Below are 26599 nucleotides of genomic sequence, written 5' to 3' on the forward strand. Positions count from 1 at the left end.
AGTGGTAAAGAATCTGCCTGCAATGCAGGAGGGGCACAGGTTCAATCCATGGGTTGGGAAGATCACCTGGAGAAGGAAATGCCAACCCATTCCAGCATTCTTGCCTGGGAAATGCCATGGATGGAGGAGCCTGGTGGGCTACAGTTCACTGGGTTTCAAAAGAGTCTTGGCAGCTAAAAATAGCAACACACACACACATACACACACACACATGTATATACAAACACATTATTCATGTGTGTGAGAAAGGAAGAGACATAGAAAACAAAGCGAGAATTTTTAAAAATATATATTTCAGGGTCAATGTACACTATCCTGATATCCATAGAAATACATGTGGTTCTGGACAATCTCTTAAGTTTTTAACAACTAGCTATTAGCTCAGAACTGTGCTTAGGACATACGAGAAATACACACAAAATATAAGATGTACTTGCTCTTCTTACCCAGTTTCAATGTATTGCCTATACCTAGAAGAAGAACTTTAGGTAAGAACAGTTCATTACAAAGGAGAATAGTTAAGTTACAGATAGAATACATGGTATCATTCATATTTATTAGAGTTTAGTAAGAAAAAATTCAGCAATAAATACAAAGTAGAGAATATTAATTTAGAACTAGAGTATTAGAATTTCATGGACAGGGTTGGATCTGAAATAGGTCTTTAAAAGCAATTTGGAAAGAAATTCAAAACAAGTAAACGGTAGGTTAGGGGAAAAAAATGTCATGTTAATGAACAGAAAAAAATGTCTAGGCCTTAACTAAAAGTCTGTGTTGTAAGATAGCCAGGTTAACTAGTCAAGGTGTTAGATTATAGGCCACCTTCAAAATGAGACAGATATGAAACAAAAACCATGTCTTTACTTTCTCTGGATCCTGAAGAGAACTATGCATGCCTATTTTTAAAGCATTCCACTCATCACTCATCATCTCAATTTCAGAGCACTGACCTAGTTATTTACCTGGAATATCACAGGCCCTGTCAACCCCAGTGTAAATGTCTGTAGGCAGAAAAACTTATTTTGCTCTCAAACACAACAGTCTAGTCAGTCAAAGGTCAGAGTACAAGGAAACAAAAAACCAAGACTCTGGTATAGACTAATAACTTCATTTACCATTTTATCTTCAATTTCCAACTCAAGACCAGTTTTTCTGAGATTTTGTTCAAATTGTCTTCTTCTCTCCTATGGAAAAACATATCAGTAGAATTCTGTAAAATACTTTTATTTGCCCAGTGATAAACAGACTTGTTACACAATGACTGGGCCTTCAGATGTTCCCTGATTGTATATAAAAGCATTCTATGTATTACCCCCATCTGAGTGCCATGAATGGCTTTTCACCTGTATTATAATTCACACTATAACTATAAAAATCAATATATCTAGGAATAATCTCCAGGAAATATGCAGGACTGCTCTCTGGAAAAAAAAATACAGAAAACTTTACTAAATTAACATACAACAGTTTGATAAACAGAGATATATTACACTTCTACTTGGGAAGACTCAGTCCTACAAAGATATCAGACACTTTAAACAAATGACATATTTAATGCAATTTTCAGGCAAAATATCATGATGACTTTTTAATCATGAAGAATAGTTTCACTCAGAAAAGGTAAAATTAAATTTAATTCAATTAAGTGCAAATAATCATTACTTGTGAGCTTTAAAACAATAACATTGAAAATGCTTTTGGCTTTAACTGTAAGTGTGAAAAATTGTAACTGTGATTTGAGTATAATTCAAGTATGAGTTAACCCTTATGCAAGTGTGAAAAATTGCAATTGTGACTTAAATGTAAAAAATTATGACATAACTATGAAAAATAGTAAATGAAATTTTAAAAGGTTTTACTAGGATATCACAGGACATATCTTCAAATGGATATGTCCACCTTGACAGATCGTCAAACTTTACAAGGAATATAATTTTAATGTGCTCTTTTTCTCCAACATCCAACATTTACAACATGTGAGAATATGTTTATGAACAATTCTCCCCTATTTGATATTTTTCACAATTATTCTTCTCCTATGTGACCAAAAGAAAAAGCAGGCTGCAATGCTCCAGGAAAGCACAAACAAAACAAAAAAGGGGCGAGAAGGACATTCAAAGTACATTATCAGTATTAAAAAAGTGGATAAGTTTAGTTCAGTCACCCAGTCATGTCCAACTCTTTGCAACCCCATGAACTGCAGCATGCCAGGCTTCCATAACTAACTCCTGGAGCTTACTCAAACTCATGTCAATGGAATCAGTGATGCCATCCAACCATCTGATCCTGCTTTCCATTTTTCCCAGCAGCAGGGTCTTTTCCAATGTGTCAGTTCTTTCCATCAGGTGGCCAAAGTATTGGACTTTCAGCTTTAGCATCAGTCCTTCCAATGAATATTCAAGACTGATTTCCTTTAAGATTGACTGGTTTGATCTCCTTGCAGTCCAAGGGACTCTCAAGAGTCTTCTCCAACACCACAGTTCAACAGCATTAATTCTTCGGTGTTCAGCTTTCTTTACAGTCCAACTCTCACATCCATATGTGACTACTGGAAAAACCATAGCTTTGACTAGATGGACCTTTGTCAGCAAAGTAATGCTTCTCCTTTTTAATATACTGTCTATGTTGGTCATAGCTTTTCTTCCAAAAAAAGTGAAAACCTCCTCTCATTACAGTAACAAATGCTTTTGTGAGACATGTGGACACCAGTTCTCTGACTTCAGTAAAATTGAAAGCTGAGCTAAGTATTGTTAGGTGATTGACCATTAAATATTACCTTTATGACAAATCACTTTGCAATCTGCTGCTGTAATTCAGGAGTTCATCCAAAAAGATTAAAGCTGCTAAAACAGTACCATTTCTATTCCAATCTGCTTGTTTATCTGAACAAGATTAATTTATACTAACATAAAAAAAAGAATATACTTCAAGCTGACTAGACGGACCTCATCTCATTCTAGGAATAATTCTCATTCATCTACAAATAAAGAAAATTCGGCTGAGCTTCCCTGGTGGCTCAGTGCTGAGGAGTTGCCCGCCAGGGCAGATCACATGGGTTCAGCACCTGGTCCCGGAGGATCCCGCATGCCACGGAGAAACTAAGCTTGCGTGCCGCAACTACTGAGCCTGTGCTCTAGAGTCTGGGAGTAGCAACTACGGAAGCCCACGTGCTGCAGCTACTGAAGTCCACGCGCCCTGGAGTTCATGCTCCTCCACCGCAACGAGAAGCCGGAAAACCACACGAGTGAGTAGCTGCTGATAGCCACAGCTAGAGGAAAGTTTGTGCAGCAGCAATGAAGACCAAGCACAGTCACATATGAATGAATCAACAAAATTATTAAAAGAAAAAGAAGATATTGTTTAAAGCCCCTGCATTCATTAACTGATGCATTTAGGATGAGTTTACTCTTGATGTTTGATAATTACTTGTCAAATATTGTAGTATTTCAAGTTTTACCAATTACGTACTTGTACAACTGTATTTAAAAAAAAAAAAAACCCTCAAAAAACAAAAGAAAAAGCTTTAGGTTTAGACTGTTTTGATGAAGAAATAAAAACCCTTCAATGTACATACACATTTATTGTAGCAAACTTGACTGAACAAATGATAGAAGCCTCCTAAATATAAAACACATTTAAATTAGCAAAAAATTACACAGAAAAAGTGGAAGGAAAATTTTAGGTGGAGAAAAGTAAATTATGTAAAATTTGAAGTGTTAAAAAAGAGTTTCTTCATATAATTCATTTTTTTTTAATAAATGATGATGGGTACCAAATTGCCATGACAGTTACCTTCTAGGGATATAAACTAAAAAGTGACTTAACTGGACCATTTACAATACACTATAAATTCTGTCCTTTATAACCACTGAATATATGATAAATAACTGTAGACAAGGAAGACTTGTAGATGAATCAGGCTTTGGGGAGAAGTCCAGGATTTCATTTTAGACCTGCTGAGTCTGAGATTCTGTAAGACTTTCGAGTAGAGATACAGAACAGCCATATAGGAAAGATGTACGAAGTGGAAAAGTAAACAGAATTAGCATAAACATGGTCTTAAATTTTAAAACTGTGAGACTGGATGTATCATCAAAGAAATCAAGATAGATTGAGACAAGAAGAGGATCAAGGACAGAGCCTAAGGCACTATGCTCACAAGGGATGAGGGAGAAGAAAAGATTGAAAAGGGGTAGCTAGTGAAATAAGAAAGCTGAAAGAATGTGGAGACTCGGAAGCCACGTCAAGAATGTGCAGCATAGAGAAAGGAATGCTAAGTGGTGGCAGATGCTGCTAACAGATCGAGCAAAATGAGGGTTGAGACTTGAACGCTAGATTCATTTATATAAAGATGAGCAGAGTGGGTGAGGTTAAGGCCTGATAGGAATGGGTTTAAGAGAAAACTGAGCCAAAAGAAAACTGGAAAACTGACAGTAGCTGGCAGGGAAACTGAGATCAAGAGGTTTTTGTTCTTGCTTTTTTAATTTTTATTTTTTAAATAAGGAAAAATCAACAGTACATTCATTTGTTGAAAGAAATGATTCAGTAAAGAACAACACAAAATGCAGTTTAAGGGAGAAAGAATCATAAAAGCAACATCCCTAAGTAGGCATACTATAACAGGCTTAAAACTGCTCTAAGATAGAGAGGCCTGGCTGCAAGTTGGTTCTGGTGTTTGGAAACTGGTTTTGGGGAGTGTTCCCACCACTCTCGGAACTACTAAGAGTGGCTGACTTTACTTCACCTGTTTTGTACAAACTATGTCATTTATACTGAACACCTGCTTCCCTTCAGGACTATGAAATATCGCTATGAGCTCAGCAGAAGGTGACAAGTAAAATCCTACAGCACTGCATCACTAATGAGCTTCCCTAGCAGTCAACACTTCCAGTGCAAAGTCACACATTGTTACTGGAAAAATCAAGTGTGTCCCATGACTCCCCTCCACCTGGAGAGAACTCTTAAAAGCTTGTATCTTGTTTTCTCTGGATTTTGTCCCATGCATTCTTTTCCTTTTGCTGATTTTGCATTACTTATTTCATTGCAATATATCATAGCCATTGAGTATGGCTGCATGCTGTGTCCTGTGAGGTCTTTTAATGAAACAGCAAACCTGGGGTAGTCTTTCTGATCCCTAAAAATGGATTCAGGACACAAGCAGAGTTCTTGGCTTTAGGCAGAAGGACAGACAGCTCATCTGCGGTAACAGAAAGAAAGGTAGATTACACAGATGAAGATACTGGTAGATGGACAGATATGGTAATGAAAATTAATTATTTCTCTTCTACTTGCTTCAGTTTTCTCAGTGACTTAGAAAAGTGGTCAGCCAAGCTTGAAAATAAGGAGGATACATCCAAGATAAGAGAGAGAAAAGGTTATAAAACAATCATCCAGCAGATTGGGAAACTGAATAATTTAAAGAAGTAAAGTGTGACTGCCAGATAGCATTAAGGACCTAGTTGAGGTCCATTGGCACAAATACGAGATAAAGTCAGTAAGTGGGTGAGATGTCTTTCTTTCTGCATGGTTCTGGCATGTAATAGGTAGACAGCTGGGTTTAATGAAGTTGTTTTCAAAGTTAAGTATGACTGAGAGAGGATCAAGGGGTTTGATGGCATATGCCATACAGGATAATTTGATATGAGGTTTAAACTGAACATGCATAAAAAAGGGCATAAAGATAAGGAGCAGCAGTAAGAAGATTAACATAATTATATTTAATCTGGTCCTGGTGAGTTGAAGGAAGACAGGTATTGGTCAGACAGCTGGATACTTCGAATGAGATTGTAAAGAATTGTAGCTATTAGTAATGGCAAGTTCTAGGGGAATGAAGAGCTGAGTTAGAGACTAAGATAACTGGAAAAGGGAGTTCAAGGAACAGAGAGGCCGGATGCCAAAATAATCATCTACATATGCACTGAGATTATAAATAATTAAAAAAGGAGCTTGGGTGTAGAGTAATAGTGAACCAGGAGCTAAAATTGTTGAGAAACTTTTTGTTAACAAAATCTTCCTTGTTGGAAGATCAGGGACAGAATAAGGGTAGCAACAGTGCTAGGTAGTGATAACTCTGATGAGATTTAAAGCTCAGGAGTTTTAGGGCTAAGCAAGGGAGGATGGACTGGAATCAACAACTAGATACAAGGAAAGCAGGCATTCATCCATCTCCGGAAAAACATCTGCAGGGGAGAAACCGCCACCACTTAAGCGGGCTGCTGGGGAAGGCATCAAATCCCCAAGAGAAGCTAGGCTTGAAGAGACATTCAGACAAGAGCTGAAAGTGGTGACAGTGAATGAATTTTAGTGCCCTAGTGGAAGAGTTGCCAGGGAAAGAGCAGAGGAAAAGGACAGGGAGGGATATGTACAGGGACTTACATAATATCTCTAGTTTTTTACTTTATGGGACATTTATTTCCTATGTTAAGCATGTTAGTAAATGTGTGTTTATATGCTTACCCATTGCTGTTGTTCAGTCACTAAGTCATATCCAACTCTTTGAGGGCCCGTGGACTGCTGCTGCTGCTGCTAAGTCGCCTCAGTCGTGTCCAACTCTGTGCGACACCATAGACAGCAGCCCACCAGGCTCCCCCGTCCCTGGGATTCTCAAGGCAAGAACACTGGAGTGGGTTGCCATTTCCTTCTCCAATGCACGAAAGTGAAAAGTGAAAGTCAAGTCCCTCAGTCGTGTCCGACTGTTGGCGACCCCATGGACTGCAGCCTACCAGGCTCCTCCATCCATGGGATTTTCCAGGCAAGAGTACTGGAGTGGGGTGCCATTGCCTTCCCTGCCCATTGACTGCAGGACACCTCAAATATTTAATGGCTCAATCAGCCAAGAATCTGCCTGCAAAGCAGGCAACCCAGGTTCAATCCCTGGGTCAGGAAGATCCCCTGGAGAAGGAAATGGCAACCCACTCCAGCATTCTTGTCAGGAAAATCTCATGGACAGAAGAGCCTGGTGGGCTACACAGTCCATAGGGTTGCAAAAGAGCTGGACACAATTTACAGACTAAACCAACCAACCAATATTTATTAAGCATCCACTATTCTCCAACTACTCCTCTAGGCATTTGAGCATACAGTAACAAAGACAAAGTCTTTGGTTTTGTGAATTTACTTTAATGGTGTTGGAGACAGTAAACAAGCGGAAAAAAACCCCACAAATAACGTAAGTTTAGAAAGTGATAATGTAAGTTCAGAAAGAACATAATGTCAAGGCTACTTCAGATAGAATGGATTAATGAAAGCTGAAATGATATTGAATACAAAAGATAAATATTATATTCATACATACACCTCAAATTCTGGTGGTCACATTTAAGAACAAAGGTGAGCTACAAAAAGAAGCTACTGTCCAAAATGTTAAAAAAAAAAGTTGAAATTACATATGCATTTTGGGGTTGCATGTTTTGTAGTCTTTCCACTCAGTTTCTGCTTCCAGAAATACTCTGGGGCCGTTAACTCTTACAAAATAATTTCAGTGGAAACATCCCTGTCAAATTACGGAATGTGCTTCTTTTTATTATTCCCATCTCTCTCTCTTGTAAATACTTACCGCCTTCAGTTCTGCTTCTTTCTTTATGTCATCAACATAGGAAAGCACAAAATCAATTTTCCTAATCCCGTCTCTGAAGAAGATAGAATCTTTGCTTTGTTCATCTTTTTTAAACTGCAGGAGACATGAATGGCACAGCTTTAAATTACAGTTTTATTTTCAGATGGCAAAAAAATGAAAGAAATTAAATTAAAATTTGGTCACCATCTAATTTCATTTTCCAAAAATGACAGATGAAGACAGAGCTTTCATCAATGGAAGATCATGCTTATTTTAGAAAGCCACATTCATAAAGAAGTTACATATTAAACAATGAAGACTCAAGATGAAACTAAGCATATTGAGTACATGCTCATATAATAAAAATGCTTCAATTATACCAAAATACAAAATGAATACACGTATACATTGATCCCAAAAGCATATTCAGAGAGACTTGTTACTTCATTAAGCAAAATAACAATTAGTCCAACAAATAATTCATGGTCACATACTACTCTAGGGGTATAATTAATTACAGACTAATTCATGAATTAGTACAACAACACTGCAAGAACAAAAACATAATTAATGCTCATACTATGTTTTCATAAAATTGATACTTTTTAATTAACATTTTGAAGGGTTAAAATAAAATCAAGATGCAGCTAAAAATTAGAAAGCAAGTTAGCTTGCTAGCTGGCTTCAATTCAAATAAACTCACATACAAATCTCCTTTTCAACATCAATTACTTAAGTGAGCCAAAATCAATCCATTGTTTAAATCTGTGTTATCAATTCTCTCATTAAAATAGTCAAATTTGCAAATTTACCCTTCACATGTATAGTTCATTAATTCCTCCCCTTTCAAAACTACAAAAACATCAGAGCTTCAAAAAGAAGAGATTTTAAGTTTGACTGATTTGGTCCACTTGGAAGTTTACATGTAATATGTAATGGTTAATATTTGCAACAGTCCACATATAATCCCTAGAATGATGTAAATAGATGATAGAGTGCATATCAGTGATCTCTCTAACCCTGTGATGCAAATTCATAATGTAGACAACTTTCCAACTGCTTGAGCTAACTAGTGAATGGGGAACTGGGTTTTTAATTTTCATAACTGGTATTTATTTCAGTGTATGAGTTTCTTTTATGGTATTCTATACTGAACTGATGCTGTTTTTCATTCAAGTCAGGCCAGGCAAATCACCCATAAAAAGGACTGGATGTAGATCAGTCAAGTAATAATAAGAAAAAAATCTCGTTTGATCTGTGGTTTATGAACAGAATAACTGTATTTTAGTTATATGAATGCATAACTGGTATGCCTCAGAAAGAACTAGCTCCCAGTGCACAGGAGGAAATGAGTGAAAAAAGAATGAAGAAACAAAAAATATTCAAGGAGTGTAGAGATTACATATCAAGATATAGTCATTTAAATGTTATGTCTGAGTTTTTTGCACCCCAAAGGATACACAGTCATCTCTCTCCTCATAAAAGAAAGTAAAAAAACAAAGTGAAAAATTCAAACTGTTACCATGTTATAGATCTTGATTATAAATCACTAAAAAAAGTGAACAAAATGAAAAATTATTTGAGCTCTTGTAAGTTGTCACAGGATTAGCATATTTTATGAAATTACCAAACTGGGGAAGGGAAAATAATACTAATTAGATGAAATACAATCAAAGCAAAAAATTAGAGGGAAAAATAATCTCTTTGCTCTAAGTCTGGGTCAGTCATATTTTGTCTGGTAGAGTTTTCTTGTTTTTTTTTAATGACATATATTGGTAAGAATTCATATTGTTTGAACAGCTAAATTTAGGTCCACAAAGAGAAGTTCTGGTGACAGAAGATGTGCATATAGAAATCAACAAAAACCACAGTCAGAGCTTTTTTCCATTAGGGAATAAACAAAGTAGCTAGACTATTTAATCCAATTATTTCCTGAATGTTCAGTTGAAATTTGCTGTGCTTAGTTGCTCAGTCGTGTCCAACTCTGCAACCCCAGGAACTGTAGTCTGCCAGGCTCCTCTGTCCATGAGCATATGTAATTCCCTTCTCTTAAAAAACAAAGGCTACCTAGAAAAACCCACATTTCTATCATTATGTCATTTCCTAATTATAAACTGTAAAAAATTTTTAAAATACAGAGAAACCACTCGTAGCCCTGTAAACGCTATGAGGAGAATCCCATGGACGGAGGAGCCTGGTGGGCTGCAGTCCATGCAGTAGTGAAGAGTTGGACACGACTGAGTGACTTCACTTTCAGTTTTCACTTTCATGCATTGGAGAAGGAAATAGAAACCCACTCCAGTGTTCTTGCCTGGAGAATCCCAGGGACGGGGGAGCCTGGTGAGCTGCCGTCTATGGGGTCGCACAGAGTCGGACACGACTGGAGCGACTTAGTAGCAGCAGCGGCAGACATCCTTAGCACTGTTCACACAAACTGGCTGAAGTCAACTGGGGCAGAAAAACATGATAATTTTGTTACACGTAACTGAAAACTGTGAGAACATCTCATTCTTTTGTTTTGCAGAAAACATGACACTAAGATCGTTTTCTTGCAGTGTGTGTGTATCTTTTTATTTATATTTGATTGTATTTGTATTTGTTCTTGGAAATGCCTGTTTATAGTGAGGCGAACATCTGTGTGGCTATTGAATGAGGTAGTTATTCTGAGGTTCATAAACTTGGATTCTTCATGGGAATTCATAAACTTCTGAAACTGTATGTAAATTCAAAATGTGTAAGTGTACGTGCATGTATTTGTGTGTTTGCAATTGCATTTTTTTTTTAAGGAAGAGGTTCCAAAGCTTAAATCAGACCCCAAAAAGATTATGAATCACCATTCTAAAATCTCAGTTGCCTGGGGAATAGGAACCAATGACAAAGTCCCTCAAATTAATAGCATTCATTACAACAAAAATGACTCAGGCTAGCAATGTAGTCATCCAAAGCACAGGCAGTTATCATTCCACACTGGTTACCAGAAGACGCCGCCTCAGGAACAAATTGTATCGCTTGGCAGACTGTGAAGCAATCAATAGAATGTTAGCAAATCCTGCCCAGAATTAAAGATTTCCCTCAAAACAGACATGCAGACAAACCAACCCCAGTATGATCGCTCGTGTGAATATGCATGCGTATGTGTAATACTTAAGATCTGGAAGGTGGGAGAAGACAGTAAGAAGAAAAGAAGAACAAAAATAGGAAGAAGACAATACCGAATAAATGAAAGAAAAATAGGGGACTTTCAAGTAAATTTCCCTAAATCTTTTTACAGTAACTTTAAACAAACTCATCTGTGGACCTGGATTAAGAAAGAAAGAACAGAAAAAATAATGAAGGAAAACATGAGAATGGAAATGTCAAGTAAAATAGATGTAGTAGAAATTCTGTTATGTATGCCTATATACATCAGCCAAAGAAAGCAAAATTATTACAGTTATTCTGGGACCATGTATGGTATGAAAAGCTCACCCAATAGTGTAAAATATTTCATTACTGAAAAAAATAGTGAAATTACCATCACCGTATAAGTGTGTGTGTAATTACTTTTTTTTAGAAAGAGGTTCCAAGCTTTAATCAGATCTAAAAGATTAACAATCTTTTGTTACAAATAAAATATTTCACTATCAGAATGCTGGGGGAAAAAAGTCACTTAATTACTTAAATGCTGAGCTGTCTTAAATCTTCAGTTACCATTATTTTTAGAATACCAAAGCAATTCACTAAAAAACATCTGGGATAATCAATGATATTTGGAAGGAAAACAACCTGTGGCACAAAAAGGCAAATACTATATTTCACAGTAAAATGAAATTATAAATTATCTAATTAAATTATCAATAAAGAATGTCAGTTCTTGCCGTGCAAAGTTTTGTTTAAACTGTTGTCTTTCTGGAATATGCTAGAGAGACCCAGCAACTGGGGACTAATCTGGGAAAGTCTCAGCTCTGTAAACTGAAGAGCCTACTATGTATAGATGACTGCCGTTACTTAAAAAAAAAGACAGATACATGATGGATGTAGGTCCCTGTATAAAGCATATTATTTTGCATTGGGCTGAAATATTTCAACTTAGCATTTTAATTTTCTTGGGATCTCTCATGAGATCCACAAGTTACTGCTTTTCTCAGATGTTTCACCAGAAGTCATCACAAAATTGTTAAGGGAAATGAAACACTCATACTGTAAGATGCCATATAGGACCATATTATGACTTTCATGGGTCCCTTTTCTATTAAAATTTTCAATAAAAAATAATATATATGATTATACTTTTTTTACTCTGATTTTAAAATATATTAAAATTAAAACATTTCCATGGGCTCCAAAAAGTATTTTGTGCCTCGCAGGCCTAAAGAATAAGTTGGCCCTGGAGTCATGGTTTAACTAGTACTACCACATTAAGAATGTTGAGAATGCAAGGTATAAAAATTTACCTAAATGACTGGTAAAAAGCCTTCTGCGATAAATACATCTACTGTCAGGTTACTCTGCAGCCTTTCTAATACACGATATCCTCACAATATAAAAATCAGTGAGCTCAGTATCAACAGTTGGTCCTGAAAAAGTACTGACTTAACATTTTAAATATATTAAATGAAGATCACTAAAGGACTTGATTACAAAATGATACAATTAACATTCCATAGACTAAAAATTTAGAATTAATAACTTTACTATATATTTCCATCATGTGCTGAATATGTTCACTTTTCATTATAAAATGGTAACACTAAACCTACTAAAAATGTATTTTTAAAATCATTCCTATTTCTTTGCTACTTTGTAACCATTTGGTGTATTTACTTCTAGTTTTGTCTAAGCACTGAATTTTTTAATATAGTAAGTGGCTACATTTAATGCACACATTTTTCTTGCCTTTTTAATAATATTGCCATGATATTAAAATTAGTTTTCACATTATTATAAACACCATAAGCATAACTTGTCTGTGTCTTTCTAATTCATTAAATTTAGTCTAACTTATTTGTAAAAAGATATGTTAGAGCCTCTTCTCTATAAACAGAGTTGAAAACTTTTATTACTGGTGCTACACAGAAGTTGGCAATAACATCTTTCTTTCATTACACATAACTTGAACATCTTAAGTCCTAACTTTTGAATTATTATGCCAGGTGTTTTAAATCTGTATATTTTTAAAATCCAAGATAAGAGATAAGAGAGAGAGAAATAGAGCAACGTCCAGTTGGAAATGAAAAAAAGATATATTTACGTGAGGATCAAAAATTTGAAGCATCTATGGGCAGATTTAACATATATGTATAATGAAAGTGAAAGTGAAGTTGCTCAGTCATGTCTGACTCTTTGGGACCCCATGGACTGTAGCCTACCAGGCTCCTCCATCCATGTGATTTTCCAGGCAATAGTACTGGAGTGGGTTGCCATTTCCTTCTCCAGGGGATCTTCCCGACCCAGGAATCGAACCCGGGTCTCCTGCATTGCAGAGACACTTTACCCTCTGAGCCATCAGGGAAGTCCAATATGTATAATACTTGCACACTAAAAATGAAAATATTGCTGATATATACTAAAACATATCAAAACAGAGATATATATTATGTTCATGTACTGAAAATGATCAATATCGTTAAGATGTAAATTCTCCTGAAATTAATCTACAGATTCTAAGCAATACCAATCAAAACACCAATAATAATTTTTTTAGACTTGTCAAGCTGATTGTAAAATTTATATGAAAAATCTAGATTCTAGAATAGCCAAACAATTTTGATAAAGAAGAATAAATTGGAAATAATCTGATTTTCATACTTTTACTATAAAGTGAAAGCAAAGTAGAAGTAGAACCTTTGCCAACAAAGGTTCTTCTAGCCAACGCTATGGTTTTTCCAGTAGTCATGTATGTATGTGAGAGCTGGACTATCAAGAAAGCTGAGCACCAAATAATTGATGCTTTTGAACTATGGTGTTGGAGAAGACTCTTGACAGTCCCTTGGACTGCAAGGAGATCCAACCAGTCCATCCTAAAGGAGATAAGTCCTGGTGTTCATTGGAAGGACTAATGTGGAAGCTGAAGCTCCAATACTTTGGCCACCTGATGCGAAGAGCTGACTCACTGGAAAAGACCCTCATGCTGGGAAAGATTGAGGGCAGGAGGAGAAGGGGAGGACAGAGGATGAGATGGTTGGATGACATCACCAACTCAATGGACATGAGTTTGGGTAAACTCTGGGAGTTGGTAATGGACAGGGGTCCTGGCATGCTGCAGTTCATGGTGTTGCAAAGAGTCAGACACAACTGAGCAACTGAACTGAACTGAGAGTAATCAAGACAGTGCAATATTATCGTAAGAATAGACATATGATGGGGCAAAGCAGAGTTTAGAAATAAACTCACACCTACATGGTCAGGTTCCACAAAGATTCTATGAGGAAATGATAACATGTGCTACATATGCATAGTAAAAAGCAAATAAATTTAATTCTCACCACAAATCATCTACAAAAGTTAACTCAAAATGAATCCCAAACCAAAGGTAAGAGTTAAAAGTATAAAACTGTAGAAAATCTGAGAAAATCTCCTCTACTCTGGTACAGACAAATATTTCTTAGAGCACAAAAAGCATGGTTCATTAGAAAAAAAGAATGAGAATGTGAACTTTGAAACTTTGAAAATTTGTTTTTTTAAAAAGCAGTGTTAAGTTAAAAAAAAAAAGGAAAGTCACAGATTGGGAGATGTTTGGAATACACAAAACTGACAAAGGTCTTGTCTTCAAACTTTTTAAAAGTCAGTAAAAGATAATCCAGTTTCTAAAATACAGAAAAGATTTGAACATATAATTAACAGAAGATGTATGAATGGTCAATAAGCCCATGAAAAAATGTGTAACATTATCATTCATCACGGAAACGAGAACTGAAACCATGAGGTATCATTCACTCAACCACTAAAATTAAAAAGCTGATAGTATCAAGTGCTGGGGAGCACGCAGAGCAACCAGAACTCTCATGCATTACTGGTGGGAATGAAAAATACACAGCCCCTTTTAAAAACATTTTTGCAATTTCATATAAAGTTACACATACTCTTTCCATATGACCCAGACAATTTCTCCTAGAAAATTAATGCAAAGAAATGAAAATATATGTCTATACAAACACCTCTTACATGAATATTCCTAACAGTTTTATTTATAAAGCTGAAAACAATTCAAATATCCATCAAACTGGTGAATGGATAAACAAATTCTGCTATATCCATACAATGGAATACTACTTAGCAATAAAACAAAAGAAATCAAAAAATTATGGAGATATTCAACAAGATTCAATTTATCAGTATCACATGGGATTCTGGGTGAGTTCCAGCAACATTGTGCTGAACAAAAAGTCCAGGAGCCAGACATAAAATATAGTATATACAGTATGATTCTGCTGACATATCACTTTAGAAAAAAAAAAAATTTTTTAATCAGAGCTTGCCGAGGGCAGAGGTAAAACAGAAAAAAGGAAGCTTTTTTCCTGAGGTAATGGAAATTTATACCTTGACTGCTGTGATTTGTTAAAATTTGTCAAACTGTACACCTAAAATGCATTTTATTGTATGTAATATATAAACAATAGTGATGATAATTTTTAACTTGAACAGCTAGAAGAATAGATTGTGCGTAGTTGAGATATGAAAGATTTCACTTGAGCAGCTTCTTGTCTGGGGAAAAAAATTACATTTTAGACTCATAAATATTGGAATGTCTTTAGACAGTGTTCTTGCCTGGGAAATCCCATGGACTGAGGAGTCCGGTAGGCTACAGTCCATGGGGTCACAAAGAGTCGGACAGCGACTTCACTTCACTTTAGACATTCAAATGCCTATGGTGGGGAAAGACTGGTATATTTAAGGCTGAATGTCAGGAGAGATGTCTATACTAGAAAGTTCAAATTGAGTGTGGCAACATATCAATGGTAATTAAAACCATGAAACTGAATAAGATCCCCAGGAGATGGAATCAAATGTCTTGAGTCCTAGAGCAATCCTATCTAAGTAGATACATGGACCAATTATAAATACTAAACTATATTCATGCTAATTGCTTCTGGTTCATTTATTCAAATAGACATTCTGGATGGTTTGCATCTATGCCATACATGTCATAAAATATTTGAACAATTGTCCCTGAGGTGAGTAAAATCGACACCCCCTTAAAACCATTAACAGCATGTTAGTTGTTATTAAGGCATGCCTCTAGTGTGCTTTCTAATACCCATTCCTCCTCCTTTAAACTCTAATAGCTTTTCAAATTATTCCCCTTAAACACAAATGGCATTCACTCTAAGACAGGTTCTTTTAGGTATAATCTTCATTTTTCTGTATCTCATTTAATGGTTTTAGCATCCTTCTAATCTAGCTATTCAGCAAGCCATTTAGGTACTGATGACTTCCTGGTGGCTGAGAGGGCTTCCCTGGTGGCTTAGACAGTAAAGAATCTGCTTGCAATGCAGGAAATCTGGGTTCAATCTCTGGGTCGGGAAGATCCCCTGGAGAAGGGACTGCCCATTCCAGTATTCTTGCCTGAAGAATTCTATGAATAGAGGCTACAGTTCATGGGGTTGCTGAGTTGGACACAACTGAGCAAGTAACACTTTTAAGAACACTTAGGTACTCAATCAAATCCACTGTTGATTGCGTTGTGCTGTGCTTAGAGGCTCATCATGTCTGACTCTTTGTGACCCCATGGACCGTAACCCACCAGGCTCCTCTGTCCATGGGGACTTTCCAGGCAAGAATACTGGAGCGGGTTGCCATGCCCTCTTCCAGCAGGTCTTCTACTTTAACCTTAAAATAAAAGGTTAAATTGTGTGAATTCTTCCGAAGTTGTAGAATCATTAGTTGGTAAATTATAGCATAATAATGGTTGGATTACATTTTTTTTCCCCAAAGGGGAAATACATCCAATGATATGCAGCTAATATCTTCGGCTTGTCTCAGCAGATCCCTTTTCTATCCTTTGGTACCCTGCTTGTTTTTCCCTTGGGAGGGTGACTGGATATAGATATCAAAGAGTTCCTCTCATCTCTGGCTTCCTACAGATGACTGGAAGGGAGGGAGGAGAGTATAAATTCCTTTCTGAGGCTGGATTCAGGAGAGCTCTAACCCTCCCTCCACTGAAGTTCACTGACTGTCTCCTGGGTTCTAACAATTGTCCCCTCTCAATTTCCCTCATGGGCAAGGGGGTGATAATAAATATGTGAACAGTTTTCCCAAAATAATCAAGGAAAAAAAAAGAAAACCTAACAGCTTGACAGGAAAACAGACAAGGAATATAAACAGAATGATCTAGCAAAATAAATGAAAATGACCATGAATGCAGAAAAAAGATAAATGTCTCACACATATTGAGAGGTATGAAAGTTTAAATTATCCTAGGATACAGTAGTAAATGAAAAAGCTCCACTATCTATACCTCTCTAACAGACAGACAAACATCTAAACACTGTTAGTAAGGCTCTGGACAAAGAGAATACTTGTATATTTCTTAGAAATGCAAAACAGAGGGAAATTTGGTAGTATATGGTAAAATTACATATGCCTTTATTTTTGATGGTTAAGTAGTATTTAGAAAGATACACTTGGCCAAAATATAAGCCTGATTCCCAAGGGTTAAAGACTGAAAAAAAGAAAAGATTTCCAAGATTAAAAACAACCGAAAGGTCCATCAGTAAAAGACTGGATGATACTATGTCACATACTAGCAAATGAAAGTAAAATCGATATGCAATACAGAGGGAACTCCAGGATGTTTTTCAGTGAAAACCAAGGAACGGATCAATGCATAGAGTATGCTGTCTTTAGTGTAAGAAGAAGGAGAAATGCAAATACACATACGTATTTAGACATGGACACACAGACAAGTAAAGGGTGCGCTGGGTGCTCTGGAAGGACAGATTAAATAACAATGCTGACTAGAGAAGCCTTAAAAGGAAAAAATAAGAAATTCTCTTTGAAATGCTTTGATTCATAGTTTCAAATGGAGATGGATTTACACTCAAGTAATGAAGTCAAAGTTTCAGTGCCTCTTACATCAGTGCCTTCAAGCATTTAGGAAGAATTCTAGCAATGTGTTCGTTCTCACAGTCAAACATTTTTGTAAAGATTTTAAAGTAAATTATTGTCCTATTATTCTTCTTAAAAAGTGACACCAAAAGAGCATAAGCTTTCAGTTCAGTTCAGTTCAGTCGCTCAGTCGTGTCCGACTCTTTCCGACCCCATGAATCACAGCACACCAGGCCTCCCTAGAATCACCATCTCCCAGAGTTCACTTAGACTCACGTCCATTGAGTCAGTGATGCCATCCAGCCATCTCATCCTCGGTCGTCCCCTTCTCCTCCTGCCCCCAATCCCTCCCAGCTTCAGAGTCTCTTTCAATGAGTCAACTCTTCTCATGAGGTGGCCAAAGTACTGGAGCTTCAGCTTTAGCATCATTCCTTCCAAAGTAATCCCAGGGTTGATCTCCTTCCGAATGGACTGGTTGGATCTCCTTGCAGTCCAAGGGACTCTCAAGAGTCTTCTCCAACACCACAGTTCAAAAGCACCAATTCTTCGGCGCTCAGCCTTCTTCACAGTCCAACTTTCACATCCATACATGACCACAGGAAAAACCACAGCCTTGACTAGATGGACCTTAGTTTGCAAAGTGATGTCTCTGCTTTTGAATATACTATCTAGGTGGGTCATAACTTTTCTTTTCTTTTTTTTTTTTTTTTTAAATTCCTTCCTTGTTCCTTGTCCCATTTCCAGTCCTCTCTGGCCTAATCCTGGACCAGTCTGGGACCCAGGGGTAGCCTGGTCATTGCTCAGCTGTGGTCATAACTTTTCTTCCAAGGAGTAAGCGTCTTTCAATTTCATGGCTGAAGTCACCATCTGCAGTGATTTGGGAGCCCCCCAAAATAAAGTCTGAACTGTTTCCACTGTTTCCCCATCTATTTCCCATGAAGTGATGGGACCAGATGCCATGATCTTCGTTTTCTGAATGTTGGGCTTTAAGCCAACTTTTTCACTCTCCTCTTTCACTTTCATCAAGAGGCTTTTTAGCTCCTCTTCACTTTCTGCCATAAGGGTGGTGTCATCTGCATATCTGAGGTTATTGAAATTTCTCCTGGCAATCTTGATTCCAGCTTGTGTTTCTTCCAGTGCAGCATTTCTCATGATGTACTCTGCATAGAAGTTAAATAAGCAGAGTGACAATATACAGCCTTGACATACTCCTTTTCCTATTTGGAACCAATCTGTTGTTCCATGTCCAGTTCTAACTGTTGCTTTCTGACCTGCATACAGATTTCTCAAGAGGCAGGTCAGGTGGTCTGGTATTCCCATCTATTTCAGAATTTTCCAGTTTATTGTGATCCACACAGTCAAAGGCTTTTGGCATAGTCAATAAAGCAGACAAAGATGTTTTTCTGGAACTCTCTTGCTTTTTCCATGATCCAGCAGATATTGGCAGTTTGATCTCTGGTTCCTCTGCCTTTTCTAAAACCAGCTTGAACATCAGCGAGTTCACAGTTCACGTATTGCTGAAGCCTGGCTTGGAGAATTTTGAGCATTACTTTACTAGCATGTGAGATGAGTGCAATTGTGCAGTAGTTTGAGCATTCTTTTGCATTTCCTTTCTTTGGAATTGGAATGAAAACTGACCTTTTCCAGTCCTGTGGCCACTGCTGAGTTTTCCAAACTTGCTGGCATATTGAGTTCAGCACTCTCACAGCATCATCTTTCAGGTTTTGAAACAGCTCAACGGAATTCCATCACCTCCACTAGCTTTGTTCGTAGTGATGCTTTCTAAGGCCCACCTGACTTCACATTCCAAGATGTCTGGCTCTAGATTAGCGATCACATCATCATGATTATCTGGGTCATGAAGATATTTTTTGTATAGTTCTTCTGTGTATTCTTGCTACCTTTTCTTAATATCTTCTGTTTCTGTTAGGTCCATACCATCTCTGTCCTTTATCGAGCTCATCTTTCCATGAAATGTTCCTTTGGTATCTCTAATTTTCTTGAAGAGATCTCTAGTCTTTCCCATTCTGTTGTTTTCCTCTATTTCTTTGCATTGATCGCTGAAGAAGCCTTTCTTATCTCTTCTTGCTATTCTTTGGAACTCTGCATTCAGACGCTTATATCTTTCCTCTCCTCCTTTGCTTTTCGCCTCTCTTCTTTTCACAGCTATTTATAAGGCCTCCCCAGACAGCCATTTTGCTTTTTTGCATTTCTTTTCATGGGGATGGACTTGATCCCTGTCTCCTGTACAATGTCACGAACCTCATTCCATAGTTCATCAGGCACTCTATCTATCTGATCTAGGCCCTTAAATCTATTTCTCACTTCCACTGTATAATCACTAAGCGCAGGCGGCTACGAGAGCCGGCGCACTAAGCGCGTCCGAGAAGAGCTACCCCACCTCAGTGGTCAGGGGCAGCGGCCTAGAGTGCCAGGCTGTGATGGTGCAGGAACGGCCGAGAGGAGCTATCTTGTGTCCTAGGTCAGTGGCAGCCGGGAGGAGTTACCTCGCGTCCGAGTTCAGGGGCGGCGGCCAGGTAGAGAGAGACACCTCGCATCCGAGGTCAGGGGCGGCGGCCGAGAGGAGCTATCCTGCATGTGAGGTCAGGCCAGGAGAGACACCCTGCATCTGAGGTCAGGGGCGGCCAAGAGAAGCCACCTCGCACCTGAGGCCAGGGGCGGTGACCCTGAGGAGCCTCCCAGAGCCCAAGGCCATGGGTGGCAGCTGGGAGGAGCCACCCACGCCTGAGGGCAAGACCGGTGGCTGGGAGGAGCGTCCTGAGGAGTGGTGGCTGCGCAGCCGCAGGAGGGCCTAGAGGAGCTATGCCACGTTGAAGGTCAGGAATGGTGGCGGTAAGGAGATACCCCTTGTCCAAGGTAAGGAGCAGCAGCTGTGCTTTGCTGGAGCAGCCATGAAGAGATACCCCACGCCCAAGGTAAGAGAAACCCAAGTAAGATGGTAGGTGTTGCAAGAGGGCATCAGAGGGCAGACACACTGAAACCATACTCACAGAAAACTAGTCAATCTAATCACACTAGGACCACAGCCTTGTCTAACTCAATGAAACCAAGCCATGCCTGCGGGGCAACCCAAGATGGGCGGGTCATGGTGGAGAGGTCTGATAGGGCGTGGTCCACTGGAGAAGAGAATGGCAAGCCACTTCAGTATTCTTGCCATGAGAACCCCATGAACAGTATGAAAAGGCAAAATGATAGGATACTGAAAGAGGAACTCCCCAGGTCAGTAGGTGCCCAATATGCTACTGGAGATCAGTGGAGAAATAACTCCAGAAAGAATGAAGGGATAGAGCCAAAGCAAAAACAATACCCAGCTGTGGATGTGACTGGTAATAGAAGCAAGATCCAATGCTGTAAAGAGCAATATTGCATAGGAACCTGGAATGTCAGGTCCATGAATCGAGGCAAATTGGAAGTGGTCAAACAAGAGATGGCAAGGGTGAACGTCGACATTCTAGGAATCAGCGAACTAAGGTGGACTGGAATGGGTGAATTTAACTCAGATGACCATTTTATCTACTACTGCGGGCAGGAATCCCTCAGAAGAAATGGAGTAGCCATCATGGTCAACAAAAGAGTCCGAGATGCAGTACTTGGTTGCATAAGCTTTAGGCTCCACTTCACATTATTTGATCTATGGTTTTCAACTTGGCAATCAGGTAAGTGTTTAACATGGTCAAAAAATAAACATAAATTAAAATAAATTAAAAATTAAAAAAAATAAAATCGCCAGTATTTTATTTTGATCAACCACACAACCTTCATTCTGGAACATAAAGATCAGTATGCTGGTGAAAAGGAAAACATTTATATCAAAATTGTCAGTAAGAAAATAACTCTGTTTCCCCATCTTCCCAAATGGTATCTTTTAGTTACTAAGCAACTAATATAAAATTTTGAATGCCTTTATTTACCTCTTAATTGGCATTCAAATATGCTAAATAAATTGTACTTCTTCATGATTAGTCTTAGGTGTGTACCTACAGGTAAGACGAGAGGTGTATGGAGAAAGAATACTAAATTAGACCTCGAAACCTGAGTTCTAATCTAGTCCAGGATATGCCCCCTTAATTTTGGTCAAATTATTAAACATCTCACACTCTTCATTTTCTCATCTCTAAAACTGAGAAAGTAAAATGCAGGCAAAGTGCTATGCTTTATGTACCATTCTAACTAATGTGCCTTATGACACCTTTTTCCCCACAAGCAATGGATTGTTTGCAAATAAAGTAACAAACATCATATATAAGAACTTGAAAAATAATTGTGAACTAAGTAACAGTCATAACTCCTGATTATACAAAGATAACCCATCATGTCTATGCAAGAAAGTGTGCTACTGATGGCTGCTTACCCGTGGTTCTTGACAGATGAGTAAACTGGACTCGCTGCTTCTCAGGTCCTAATAGCACCATGGAGAAGACACAGCACTGTTAATAATAAGGCAATGGAAAGCATACAACTGTCAACAACAAAAACTCTAGATTCTCTATGCAAAATCTAAACCTACAATTCAGGGGAGCTATGAAACACATCAAATCGGATGCAAAATTCTGTATGTACATGGGGTTTCCCAGGCGGCGCTAATGGTAAAGAACCCACCTGACAACGCAGGATACATAAGAGATGTGGGTCTGATCCCTGGGTTGGGAAGCTCCCCTGGAGGAGGGCATGGCTACCCACTCCAGTATTCTTGCCTAGAGAATCCCAGGGACAGGGGAGCCTGGTGGGCTGCCGCCTGTGGGATCGCACAGAATCGGACACGACTGAAGTGACTTAGCAGCAGCAGCAGCAGCAGAGCAACTAAGCACAGCATGGATACGACTTTTCTTCTTTTAATTCTGATTTTATTTAGGTTCTCTTGTTTTCTTAGTTGAAACTGAAAGCTTGTAAATTGTATTTATCTTTTCAAATATCAGGTCTTAATTCCATTGATCTTTTCTATTATCTTTTTAGTCTCTATGTCACTTATTTCTGTTCTGATCTTTACCTACTTTTATGAAGAGTTTTTATCATAAATGGATGTTGAATTTTGTCAAATGGTTTTTGGTATCATATTCTTTTTATCTTTGATGTGATCATATGATTTTTGTCTTTCATTTTGTCACTGTGATGTATTATGCTGACTGATTAGCATGTATTGAACCATCCTTACATCTCTGGAATAAATTTTCACTTGACCATGGCATATGATCCTTTTAATGCATTTTTTAATTCTTCTTGCTAATATTTTGTTAAGGATATTTGTATATGTGTTCAAGAGGTACATTAGCCTGTAATTTTCTTTTTTTGTGGTGTCCTTGTCTGGTTTTTGTATCAGCATAGTTCTGGCCTCATAAAATGAATTTGGAAGTGTTTCCTTTTCCTCAATATTTTGGAAGAGCTTGAGAATGATAGATACTAAATTTTCTTTGAATGTTTGGTAGAGTTCTCCAGTGAAGCCATCTGGTCCTGGAATTTTGTTTGTTGAGAAGTTTTTGATTAATTACTAAGTTATATATCACCATAAGAAAGGCTATATATGACACACCCACAGCAAACATCATGCTCAAAAGAAAAGCTTTCACCTTTTTCTATAAGATCAGGAACAATAATAAGATGCTCATTCTTGACACTTTTAGTTAACATAATATTGCAAGTCCTAGCCTGATCAATTAAGCAAGAAGAGTAAATAAAAGGCCTACTACATTTAAAAGGAAAAGTAAAACTGTCACTATTTATATTAACTCATGCTGATGGCCTGAGTTAATATAACCAAAAACCTGAAGACTGTCCCCCAAAAACTGTAGAATTCATTATTAAATTTAGTAAACCTGTAGGGTATAAAAATACACAAAAATCAGTTGCACTTCCATACACACTAGTAAAGAGTTGTCATAAAGAGAAATTAAGAAAACAATCCCATTTACAATTGCATCAAAAAGAATAAAATACTTAAGAATAAATTTAACCAAGTAAGTGAAAGATCCAGAACACATTGCTGAAAGACACTGAAGATACACATAAGTAGAAAGCTGTCTGTGCTCATGGATTGAAAGCTTACTATTGTTAAAGTGTCTATATCAGACAAAGCAATCCAAGATTAATTCAATCAACCATAATTCCAATGGTATTTTTCACAGAACTGAATAAACAATCCTAAAATTTGCCTAAACTCACAAAAGACCCTGAATAACCCAACCAATCTTAAAAAAGAAGAACAAATTTAGAGGCATCATACCTTCTGATTTCCAACTATATTATAAATATATAGTAATCGAAACATAATAGTATTGATATAAACACTGAAACATAGATGAACAGAACAGAGAGCCCCAAAATAAACCTATTATATATGATCAATTAATTTATAACAAAGGAGCCAATAAAATACAATGGGGTAAGGATAGTGTCTTCTTCCCTAAGGAGTGTTAGGGACACTGGTTAGTCACATGCAAAATAATGCAACTAGACCACTATCTCACACCATACAGAAAAAAATTAAAAATGCATGAAAGAATTGAGTGTAAGATCTTAAATCATAAAACCCAGGAAAAAAATATAGGTGGTAAGCTCCTTGACATCAGTCTCAGAGATAATTTTTTGCATCTGACTCTAAAACCAAATGCAGTAAAAACAAAAATAAACCGGTAGGATTACACCAAACTAAAAAGTTTCTGCATAGCAAAGGAAATCATTAACAAAGTGAGAAGGCAACCTACCAAATGGGAGAATATTTGCAAATCATACACCTGATAAGAGGTCAACACCAAAATATATATACATATATATATAAAACCCATACAACTCAATAGCAAAAAAGCCAAACAATCCAATTGAAAAAATGGGCAGAAGATCTGAATAAACATTTTCCCAAAGAAATACAGATGGCCAACAGGCACATGAAAAGATGTTCAGCATCACTAGTCATCAGAGAAATGCAAATCAAAATCACTGTGAGATATCTCCTTACTCTTGTAAGAATGGCTACTATCAAAAACATAAGGAATAACAGTGTTGGCAAGAATATGGAGAAAAGAGAACCCCTATGCACTGCTGATGGGAATATAAATTGGTACAGATACTATCGGAAACAGTATGGAGATTCTTCAAAAAATCAAAAACAGAACTACCACAGGGTCTGGAAATCCCACTTTTGGTTATTTATCCAACGAATAAGAAAATACTAATTTGAAAAGATACATGAACCCCCAAAGGTCACTGCAACATTATTTACAATAGCCAACATATGCAAACTACCTGAAGTACCTATGAATGGAAAAGTTAATAAATAATATGGACACACACACAATGGAGTATTTCTTAGCCATAAGAAAAATAAAATTTTGCCAATTGCTACATCAACGGAACTTGAGGGTATTATGCTAAGTGAAATAAATCAGACAGAGAAAGACAAATCCTGTATGATTTCACTACCACGAGGAGGCTAGAAAATAAAACACACAAACAAAATGGAACACAACTTACAGACATGCAGAACAGATGGGTGGTTGCCAGAAAAGAGGCGGTTGGAGACAGGCAAAAGCTTGAAAGGTGTCAGGAGGTATAAACAGTCAGTTACAAGTAAGTCATGGGGATGTAATACATGATACAGTGACTGCAGTCAATGGTACTGTATTGCACATTTGCTAAAAGAGAATAAATCTTAATGCTATCATCACAAGAAAAAATATCTGTGACTCTGTATGATGATGCATGGTAATCAGACTTCTTGTGATGACATTTGGCAGCATGAACAAATATGAATCATTACGCTGCACACCAGAAATTAATATCAGATTATATGTCAATTACACCTCAGTAAAAAGGCACTAATCAGACACTGCTAACTCTGACAAGAAAAGCCATTAAATATTATTCCTTGCGTTATCAAGCAGTGGGTTAAGCTAAATACTATTATCTTGCATATCAAGTCTCAGCATATCTGAGTTTACATCACAGAAAGCCTCAAAACAAATCCAAACTTATGTTTTCTCTCCTATAACACCCAGAAAGAGTCAGTATTAAGGTTACGTGAAATATGGTATTTGCTCTACTTAAAAAGTAATAGGTTGGAGGACAAAACATGAAGAAAGTAGCATGAATAAATAACCAAAGTGCAAAGACCCAAGTATTCATATGAAGCACATATCTAACCTTGCCTCAATTTTTGTTCTGACTTACAAGGAGCTAACACATATATTTAACTTACCTCATTTGCTTTGGAATAACGGTCTTCTCTACTGAATTGTCTGTCTAAATTAAACAACAAAAAAAAGTCATGTTAAAATGGCCAACTGATCACAATATGTTAAAACTCTGGATAGGGAGAATTCAAAATTTAAAAGATCATATTATCTGTGAACAGAAACAATTTTAATTCTTCCTTTCCAATTAGATGTCTTTTATTCCTTTTCCTGCCTAACTGGTCTGGCTAGAACTTCTAGTACTATGCTGAATAGAAGTGACAGAAGTGAATATCCTCGGCTGAGCAATAAAGTTAACTCATAAACAAAAGCTCCTCGAAGTTCCTAATAAGTATTAAAAGTATAAATGGGTCCTGAGATTTAAAAAAAAAAAAGTTGACAACTGCTATCTTAGCTATAAAATCAGTAGAAATGCATGCACTATGGGAATGGTACAAGAACGTTCATAACAGTATTATTGGTAATAACCAGAAAACCAAGGTTTCCCAGGTGGCTCAGTGGTTAAAACAAACAAACAAACAAAAAAACCCGCCTGCCAATGTAGGAGACAGAGGAGATGTGTGTTCGATTTTGGGGGCTGGAAAGATACCCTGGAGAAGGAAAAGGCAACCCACTCCAGTATTCTTGCCTGGATAAAATCCCATGGACAGAGGAGCCTAGTGGGCTACACTCCATGGGGTTGCAAAGAGTTGGGCATGACTGAGCATATAACACTCAGAAAACTAGCATCACCCCAAATATCCAGAAACAATAAAGTGGATCAATACAATGTAGTATAATCACGCCATGTATGGTATCTAGCAATAAAATTGAA

General features: G+C 37.4%; 1 protein-coding gene across 2 annotated transcripts in view; it reads right to left on the reverse strand.

The window, feature by feature from the left end:
- ANO5 (anoctamin 5) overlaps nucleotides 1-26599 on the reverse strand; it is a 97108-nt gene that overhangs the window by 60898 nt on the left and 9611 nt on the right. For both annotated transcript variants that reach the window (XR_011251648.1, XM_069565017.1), the window contains exons 2-6: nucleotides 25791-25834; nucleotides 21954-22001; nucleotides 10531-10572; nucleotides 7556-7669; nucleotides 1116-1184 (exon numbers count right to left, since the gene is read on the reverse strand). Coding sequence is in view for 1 of the 2 variants with exons in the window: in XM_069565017.1 (XP_069421118.1) it covers nucleotides 1116-1184; nucleotides 7556-7669; nucleotides 10531-10572; nucleotides 21954-22001; nucleotides 25791-25834 (317 nt within the window). In the remaining variant the exon portion in view is untranslated. The remainder of the gene's footprint in view (nucleotides 1-1115; nucleotides 1185-7555; nucleotides 7670-10530; nucleotides 10573-21953; nucleotides 22002-25790; nucleotides 25835-26599) is intronic.

This window comes from Ovis canadensis, chromosome 21, assembly GCF_042477335.2.
Source record: "Ovis canadensis isolate MfBH-ARS-UI-01 breed Bighorn chromosome 21, ARS-UI_OviCan_v2, whole genome shotgun sequence".
NCBI classification, from domain to species: Eukaryota; Metazoa; Chordata; class Mammalia; order Artiodactyla; family Bovidae; genus Ovis; species Ovis canadensis.